The sequence below is a fragment of the Rhinatrema bivittatum genome, chromosome 18, assembly GCF_901001135.1.
Source record: "Rhinatrema bivittatum chromosome 18, aRhiBiv1.1, whole genome shotgun sequence".
NCBI lineage: Eukaryota > Metazoa > Chordata > Amphibia > Gymnophiona > Rhinatrematidae > Rhinatrema > Rhinatrema bivittatum.
Genome location: NC_042632.1, coordinates 29,058,385 through 29,068,348, shown reverse-complemented (window position 1 = coordinate 29,068,348; position 9,964 = coordinate 29,058,385). Strand labels below are relative to the sequence as shown.

Sequence of the window (9,964 nt, the reverse complement as noted above, 5' to 3'; positions counted from 1 at the left end):
AACAGGCCCAAAGTGATGACAGAAGGACTACACATAATCAAATAGTAAAAACCCCTGGAATTGATGCTCTACATTATGAAATAATGCCAGAAATTTTAAACAGAAATGAAGAAGTATAACAATCCCATGCTATGAGATATCCTACAAATAGGCAACTTCTCAATAGTAAGCTTTATGGTTATTCATTTAGGCCTCTATTTTGCAATATTTTCGGATGAGTGAATGGACAAATATCAAGAGATATAAAAACATACATCAATAGACAAAGTTAATATACAATCTGTAGCATATTTTTTCATGCAATAAAACAAAAATCCTAAGCAAAATTTGATGAAATCCTACACAGATTTACTCTTCATTAAAACTGTTCATACATAGCTATAGGCCCATTTCAGTTCATTTGTATAGTGATACATAAAATTACAAAAAGATATACATCAGCTCTATAGAGGCATATTATGTGCTGAAAATGCTTTTGGTTGGTTTGAATTTTTACAGCATGTAGTCAGTAAGTCTGAAGGTGACTGAATAAAAGGTTTGAAATAAGTCCTTGAAACAGTTACTGTGTATTCTTCAAGGGATATTTTTTCTAAAATCTTTTTATAATTTTGTTATCTGAGCAAAATATGTAGAAACTAGAGCACAAACTTTCTCAATGCCAATAATTATTTATTTTGTATTCTACTAGAGTTACTAAAATGAAATACAAAAAATTAAAACTTTCTTTTTATCATGTGGGGTTCTTACTGCAGCATTAGCGGAAGAATATGTATTTCTCTGAATCCTTCACCTCTAAGGACCCTGGCTTGACTATACTATATGTGACAAATAATTAGGTAGATTGGAAATGACCAACTTCAGTCTTCCAGGACTACAAGAGATCTGGTTTCCAAAAAGCCACAATTAATTTTCATGGGATACTGTATATTTGAATTTAATCTAAGAATGTAGATATTTTCCATATTTTAGTAATCTTGATAAACTGAGAGCTGAAAAAAGTGGATATATAAAAAACATAAAAATTGAAAAAAATGGTTTACTTTAAAGTATTTACTGGCAAATTTATAATATATTTATATTCTTGTACTACTGGACAGACATTTAAAAACCTTTTGGAATTAGATAAAACAAAAGAAACTAGCCCCCAATTTATTTCAAATAAATATATATTTTTAAAAATAGTATTTTGAAAGAAAGCACAGGTAGGGCAGAAAAAAATATAGGAGAAGGAGCAATGTCTTATTTTCATGTTTAGGCCACATCTTTTAAATAATGTTGCTCATTTATTATACTTTTACATCTATGTTTTTCCCCTTTAGGAATAACGGGATATTTTTGCTGACAATTCTGGTTCATTATTTGCATCGAGGAATATGGGCACACAATTTTAATAAGCATGATTTATTGTTTACATAGCATTCAGAGTTCATTAAAACAGATATGACTCACTAATTTCTAGCACTTTACTTTTGAAGAAAATTGGAAGATCATCATTAATATCCAGGATAGTCACTAGGATATGAAAAACATTTAAGAATTTTCAATACATTTTCAATAAATTTCAAATCTCAGTATCTAGGCAAATATATTCCCTATCTATCCTGTCAGTATTACATGGTTCTATTCTAATTTACATTGAAATACTGTTTTGTTTTGTGTTGTTTTTTTTAACAACAGAGACAACATGCAATTTCCAATTGATTAAGTCATTTAAATTTAGTCAGAACTGAACTATCAAAAATTCTGGAAACATGTTAAGGCTTATCTGTTTCCTAATATTTGAGAGGGTGTGGGTTTAATTTTTGCTTTTTGTGCAGGGGCATAGAGTATAACAATGAAGAGAGTGATTATGTCTTTTATTTGTTCTTTTGCTTTTATATTTTAGGAACGTTATATTTTAATTGTAAATTACTGTGATAGCTACACTTATGGGGCAGGATAATAATGTTTAAATAAATAAATACCTGGAAATATTAAGTCTTCAATCTCTTTTCTCATGCTAAAATATACAGCAGTTGGGTCACATCCAGTGGATATTTTAATCTGTTCCCTGGAGATTAAATCCTATTCACCAGGCTTTGCAGACTTCTAATTTTTGATGAAAAAAGCCACAGAGATTTAACATGCTCATTGCCCTCATTGTTTTTTCCCATCATCCTCTACTTGGCCTGAAGTATCCTCAAGCTTGTACACTAGTTTCTGATTCAGGTTTTTTCCAAATTAAAAATTTCAGATTCAAAATCTTCTGGTGAAAATCTATCAAAGCCCTACCTCCATCAAAACCCATTTTCTCTCCGGCTCTCTTTTTTTCAAATTCTCATTTTCTCAGTCCTAGCAAAGTTCAGCTTTGTCTTAAAATTGAAAGAGAAATGGATCTGCTCACCTTTTGATCTGGATCATTCTCACGCTTTAGGTTGATACCTTGACTGCTCATAAATAATATCGCAGCGTTATCAGTTGAATTGTGATTATTTATTATTTCTCTTTGTTCATTTGCTTCAAGGAAAGTAAACGTATTCTTCCCGGATTCTGTGGCTGCGCAGAGTTGGTAGGTATAAGGTAAAGTACCATCGCTGTAGTGCGAAGGGAAGCTGGGGCCAGTTTGAGAACAAAGGTCAGAGCTTAAGCATTTCAGAACCGTTGACTTCTTTGCTCTTAAACACTTTTTTAATAATATCAAGAAAACAGTCATAAGAAACAAAAACGTGATCAAAGCCAACGCCGTCACTAAATACAAATGTAAATTCGATTCGGAATCCGAATCAGCGGATTGGTTACTTAATTCTGGAAGAACTTCCTGAAAGTTTTCCGAAAATACCATGTTCAGCGTAACTGTGGTGGAAAGAGGAGGCTGTCCGTTATCCTTTACCAAAATGACCACTCTTTGCTTCAGAGAATCCTTCTCCAGAAAAGCACGAGATGTCCTTATTTCTCCGGTATGAAATCCGACTTTAAAGAGCGCTGGTTCTGTGCTTTGCCGCAGGTAATAGGAAAGCCAAGCATTGTGTCCAGAATCCACATCAACTGCTACCACTTTAGTTACCAGGTAACCAACCTCGGCTGAAGGAGGAATCATCTCAAAGAGCGCGGAACCATCAGAACGGAGTGAAGGATACAGAATTTTAGGAACATTATCATTCTGATCTAGAACGAATACCTTCACAGTGACGTTACTACTGAGAGGGGGCGTTCCACTGTCTTCAGCTTTCACCAGGAACTGAAATTCCCTAAATTGTTCATAGTCGAATGAGCGCTGGGCGTAGATAATTCCAGTCTTTGAGTTGATAGAGATGAGGGCAGACACGGGCACTCCTTCAACGTTTGTGGTCACTACAGTGTAAGTAATTAGAGAATTCTGCTCCAAATCTGGATCCGAAGCTTTAATACTAAAAATGGAGACTCCTGGTGAATTATTCTCATGAACGTAAGAAATGTAGGGTATTTGCTCAAAAGTGGGCATATTGTCATTTATGTCCGTTATCTGTAGTTGCAAAGTTTTCATAGTGGAGAGAGAAGGAGACCCTTTGTCAGTGGCTATAATGGTAATATTATATTCTGAGACAGATTCTCTATCCAGAATATTTTCAGTGACAAGTTTGTAGTAGTTACTAGAAGATGATATTAATTTAAGAGGAGCACGGTCTTGGATATGACAGCTGGCTTCACCATTTGCTCCAGAATCCCTGTCATGAACGTTGATTAATGCTATTACTGTACCAGGAGGAGAATCTTCAGGTACTAATGTGGAGATGGACGTTAGTGTTATCTCTGGCGCATTGTCATTCTCATCAATAATCTCTACCAATACTTTACAGTGGGCAACTAGGCCACCTCCATCCCTTGCTTCCACCCCGATTTTTAAATTCCCGGTCTCTTCAAAATCAAGAGACCCTTTAATTGTGATTTCACCATTTATAGGATCCAGGGTGAAAATTTCATGAGAACTGTCTGGTATGTTCCTTAGAAGGTAGGTTATTTGAGCGTTTGTACCTTCATCTTCATCACTTGCTTTCACTTGAAGCACAAGAGAGTTGTTTGGTGTATTTTCTTTAAGTCTCACTTTATAGCTCTCTTGACTGAAAATGGGAGAATTATCATTAGCATCAATAACATTTACCACAATCAATGAAGTGCCGGTTCTAACTGGATCTCCCCCATCCCTTGCTGTTAAAACTAAATGATGAGTACTTTGCTTTTCCCGATCCAAAGGTTTTTGTAACACTAGCTCTAGGTATTTCATATTATCAGTGTTTTCCTTCTCATCCATGATAAAGTGTTCATTGATTTCAAGTTGATAGCTCTGTATCGCATTGGTTCCGATATCTGGATCTCGCGCGTTTTCTACGGGAAAACGCGTACCTGGCATAACAGACTCACTGATTTCTAGGACGTTACTTCTGAAGAAACTTGGAGAATTGTCGTTAATATCCAGGATACTCACTTGGATATGAAAAACATTTAGAGGATTTTCAACAACCGTTTCGAAGTTAAGGGAGCAAATCTCGATATCTGGGCAAATTTTCTCCCTGTCTATTCTCTCATTAATATATAAGTTTCCATTCCAGTTTACACGGAAATACTGCTTTTTAGTACCAGAGACAACCCGCAGTTTCCGATCGGTTAAGTCGTTTACATTCAAACCCAGATCCTTGGCGATATTTGCCACAAGGGAACCTTTTTCCATTTCTTCCGGGACTGAATAATGATGAATATGCCCACAAACCGACCGACAGAGCCAACAAATTAGGAAGGAAAATGGTACTTGCCGTCTGACTCTCCAGTCCGTCTCGCAGGGTCGGATCCTCCTCACAGCCATTGTCAGCGGTGCTGGATTTCCACTATGTTAGATTTTGACTGTCTTTGCCGATTGCAGGGCACATCAGATGAAAAGCCGTTGTAGTGAAAGAGATTTAAATGCAGATTGTTATGCTATGAAGAATTTACACAGGATGATTCCTTCTGTTTAGGTGGAGTGATTTCCTTCAGCGTTTCCTTTCCGAACCATACTGTACGAGAGTGCGGAATGAGAAGGGAGGCTCTGATGGATCTTTAGCTTCTTCTCTGACTCCGCATTGGCCAACAGCGGCACTCTGAGTCTGAACTTGAGAACTGCAATAAGACCAACGATCTCTTTTGTTGATTAGTACTAGAAATTTGACTGAAAGATTCCTTCCAGAGCAGTAAATTAGATGTTCAAAGATATTATATTATTATGAAACTGATGAGAGCAAGTCTCCTGTATTGCAAGTATCCAGCCATTCAACTAAAATCCAGCTAACATTACATACCAATTATGTCTTTGTATTTGTTTGCCATGTTTTAGTTTATATTTTGTGGCTTAAAATGATCTGAAATCGAGGCAAAAATCATTGGCTATGAAAAAAATCTAAGGTAAGCGAGAATTTAAACATTTTCAGCTTTAAAGGAGTACTATTATCATCTCATCATGGAGTAGAGCTATCACTAATCTACTGAATGTTTTACTGTCTTGCTACTACCTGCAAGTAAGTTTATGTCGTAGATATAGGGAAGTGCAATCTGTGGGGTAATTTGATTAGTTTCTTCATATACTGTAACTCCTTTATTGTTGATCCTATCCCTAGCGATAAAAGGACAGTTTCCATAACTACTTGCTAAGTCATGAAGAAAGAAAACCAGAGATCCATCAAGTTCAAACTACTTCTCGTTACTTTAAAGAAGTTTATGCATGGTAATCTAGGACAAAAAATACACTGTACACCTCTGTAGCCAGAAATGTACAGTGGAAAAAAAATCCCAAACAGTTCCTCCTAATGTAAGCTTTCTTTGTAGTATAATTATATTTTGTCTTTTTCCTTCATTTTTAAAGTTATAGAGTTTAATAGTTGTTGCCATGTCTCACACCAAAATATTTCTTAATTCCACAACTCTTTAAATGCAGAGTTCATATCTTTGAAACTGGTGAAATCTCATTTCCATTTTTCTGAATTCCATTCTAGAAAAGTAACCTGGCAATGGCCCTGTCCTGCAGGAGAATGACATCTTTCACAGTTTTATTTGCACAATTTAATTCATACCAACCTGTCTCTAGGTTTTGTGGCCACTGGCTTTACTCTTAATCATAGCTTCTAATACTCTCGGATATTTTTCCTGGTCAGAGCCAGCAAGTATACTTCCTCCAAAGTGCATATTACCTGCCTTTTCGTCTGACCCATGGTCTCCATACTAAACCTGATCTGACATTTCTGCTATTTTTTCAGGGTGTCTGTTTTTCTCTATGAAATGTGTGATCTCTGCATATTTACAAGGTGACGCAATGTGTTACCGTCAAAATGAAAAGTACTGCTGTTTTCCAAGTATGATCCAGACAGCACTGCCTGAATCTCACGTGCTACTTTATTCCAACCAGAGTTTATGCTTATACCAAAAACAAGGTAAACCCAAGTGCAAATATATATCTCAAAAGTAAGAACACAGCCCTCACTACTTCGGTAGGGACACAGGAAATCTTTTATTCTATGTTTCAAGTAATTCTTTTTTGTTAAGCTTCAATTGACCTACTACAATGAAATCATAAAATTGAGATAGTTGTACATTCCAGATTGTTGTATTCTTTACCTCTGCTTCAGGGTGTAATAATGCAATGTGGAAATTTCGGACTTAGTGGCTCTCTCCAATTCATAAAATTGAGGGGCACCTTAGCATATTACTTTCAATGAAGATTTCTGTCTCTATCACATTTTCTCTAGTATAGATCATGTGATAGAACTGAATTGTAATGATTTAACATTATTTCCTTGTAAATAGACTGTACTCATATATCTTAGAACACCCCTCTCACACTCGCATACACAAATCCTTAAATGAGTTAAAAAAAAATAGCTCACCTGAAAGAGGTATTGGTCCTCATCACTGATATTTAATGCTTCTGTAATTAAGCATGATGCTTGTTTCTCAGACACTTGGTTGACATCAAGCGTATTTGAAGGACTTGAATTAGGATATTTAAACTGGCTCTTTCCAGAGTTTGTGGTTAAACAATGTTCCTGAGAGTAAGTCTGAAGAAATGCTCTGACACCATCTACACCTACATACTGAGAAGTAGGAACTGCACTGAAATCAACAGTGGAAGAGTCAAAGAGTTGAGACTCTTTCCATTTACGGAGCTTGATGGCTAGAAGTACTATGATGAAAATAAAGAAGAAACAAGAAATAGTGGCAACAGCGATTACCAAATACAGTGAGAGGTTGGATTCCGTGTCTGTGGGCGATGAAAGGCTGCTTAGATCGGAAAGAATGTCCTGGATGCTGTCTGTCACCATTACAGTCACAGTAACTGTGGCAGAGAGGGGAGGTTGACCATTGTCTCTCACTGAAACCACCAGGGTTTGCTTGACGGAGTGTTTCTCTATAAATAAACGGGCTGTTCTGATTTCTCCAGTATGAAGTCCAACCGTGAAAAGTCCCGGCTCTGAAGATGTGACGAGAATGTAAGAGAGCCAGGCATTTTGTCCAGAATCTGCATCAACTGCTACCACCTTAGTTACAAGGTATCCTGGATCACAAGAACGAGGTACCAGCTCCACACCAGTTGAACCATCGTTTGGAAATGAAGGGTATAAGATTTCAGGAGAATTGTCATTTTGATCTAAGATAAAAATATTAACGGTGATATTACTTTTGAGGGACGGAGAACCCCCATCTTCAGCCTCCACCAGAATTTGAAAATCTCTGAACCGTTCATAATCAAATGACCGTACTGTATATATTACTCCAGTCTCCGAATTAATGGATACATAAGAGGATAGAGGGACCTCACGGAGTTGACCCTCAATTATAGAATAAGTAATTCTAGAATTCTCGCCCGAATCCAAATCTGTTGCCTTGGTAGTATAAATGGAAGTTCCCGGAGAGACGTTTTCTGTTACATAAACTGTATACTTGGACTGAGCAAAGATAGGTGGATTATCATTTTTATCAGAAATCATAAGAAGCATGCTTATGGTTGTAGACAGAGGGGGATTACCTTGGTCAGTGGCTGTTACAATTATGTTATATTCAGAGACTTCTTCTCTGTCCAAGTTTCGCTTAGTCACTAAACTGTAGTAATTACCAGAAGATTTCTTTAGTTGAAATGGTAAATTGCCAGAAATGGAACAGGTTACAACGCCATTTTCTCCAGAATCTCGGTCGTGGACATTTAAAAGAGCGACTGCTGTTCCAGGAGAACTATCTTCTGCTATTGGAGTAAAGAGGGATCTGACGGTAACTTCTGGGACGTTATCATTTAAATTAATAACCTGGATCAAAACTTTGCACTTGGCTGAAAGACCTCCCCCATCATTGGCCTGAACTTCCATTTCATATACTTCAGACTCCTCAAAGTCCAAATTTTCTAAAATTGATATTGTTCCTTTTTTAGAGTTTAGCTGAAATATTTGAGATGCTCTATCTGTGATTTTTCTAAATATATAGGTGACTTCTGCATGTAAACCCTCGTCCTCGTCAGTAGCCTTCAATGTAACCACCACAGTGTCTACAGGAACATTTTCCAAAACATCTGCTTTATATACAGATTGATTAAAAACGGGCGCATTGTCATTTGCATCCAGAACAATGACGTGAATTTGTGTAGTTCCAGATCTAACTGGATCCCCACCATCAGTGGCTGTTAGCGTGAGATAGTGGATAGTCTGTTCTTCTCGGTCCAGAGATTTCTTAAGAACTAGTTCTGCATATTTGACGCCATCATTTCCTGTTTGTACATCCAAAGTAAAGTACTTGCTGGTGCTGAGTTGATAGCTCTGGAGCGAATTATTCCCTATATCTGGATCCTGCGCATCCTGAAGAAGATAACGCGCTCCTAGTGCTGTCGATTCACTGATTTTTAATACTATTTCCTCATTAGGGAATATAGGTGAATTATCATTTAAATCTTGAATAATAATTTCAACTGCATAAATGTCCACTGTATCCTCTACCATAATATCCACAGTTAATATGCACTCACTGGCTTGCCTACAAATTTCTTCTCGGTCGATCTTCTCGTTAATTATAACACTTCCAGATTTAAAATCGAGAGCAAAATACTGAATCCTACCTCCGGAAATAAGGCTTATCCCCTTTACATCCAGTCTCAGATCCTTTGCAATATTTCCCACGAAAGCGCCTTTCTGCATCTCCTCAGGAATAGAATAACGAACCTGTCCCAAAACCATTTTGCAAACAGCAAGCACTACAAAACAAACTATCTCTACAGCCTTGAAATCCCGGTGTCTTCCTTTAGCTGCCATTCCCATTTAGCTGTCCCGCAGTTTCCGACAATCGATTCAAATTTTCTGTTCCTTCGATTTATAATATTGATACTTCAGTATTTGATTCCGATGAGAACGAAATTCAGTTCAGCCCTAGGCAGGCAGGATTAAGATCCCGTTGTGTGTCCAGACCCTGTGTCTGAACCTTCTCTTTAATTTTTGTAAATGCATCTAGTGAATGAGATCTATGGGATTTCCTGAATCTCTCTTTGTATTTTCTACCATGATTGGTGAACAGCGGCGCTCAGAGGCCCAATGAATAACTACAGCAGCAGAAATAAAAATTATTGGCCTCAAGGCTGATTTACAATTTTGAAGATTGCCTGTTTGTTTTTTTTAGTTATTGTTATTTCAAGAATTTGTTATAAAGAGTGAGACACTTACACAATACAATTACAAATAGAATGGCAATGTAGCAGTTATAAGATCAGACTTTCCAAGTTGTAGGACCCTCTATATATAACCTATCCATTTACATGTGTACTGAAACCTGGATTGTAATTTGATTTAGGAAGATATGTTTATTTCAATTAATTTGTACAAAGAAGTATATATTAATATTGAAATAGAGATAAATCTAAAATATATAAAGATCATTAGAATACTCATTTCAAATGATAAGAGTTTTTGGGAATTACTGTTTGCTTTGACATATAGTCATGCATCTGACC

The 9,964-nt window shown here is 36.7% G+C and overlaps 2 protein-coding genes across 2 annotated transcripts; both read right to left on the bottom strand.

Moving 5' to 3' along the window:
• Positions 1–2,341: 2,341 nt before the first annotated feature.
• On the bottom strand, positions 2,342–5,005 carry LOC115079678 (protocadherin gamma-B1-like). The gene has a single exon (XM_029583430.1). It carries the CDS (start codon positions 4,814–4,816, stop codon positions 2,342–2,344), a length of 2,475 nt encoding a protein of 824 aa, XP_029439290.1. The 5' UTR covers positions 4,817–5,005.
• A 1,729-nt stretch (positions 5,006–6,734) lies between these two features.
• On the bottom strand, positions 6,735–9,431 carry LOC115079677 (protocadherin gamma-A4-like). Its single transcript, XM_029583429.1, has one exon. The coding sequence runs from the start codon at positions 9,276–9,278 to the stop codon at positions 6,735–6,737; it is 2,544 nt and encodes an 847-aa protein (XP_029439289.1). The 5' UTR covers positions 9,279–9,431.
• Between the last annotated feature and the right edge of the window lie 533 nt (positions 9,432–9,964).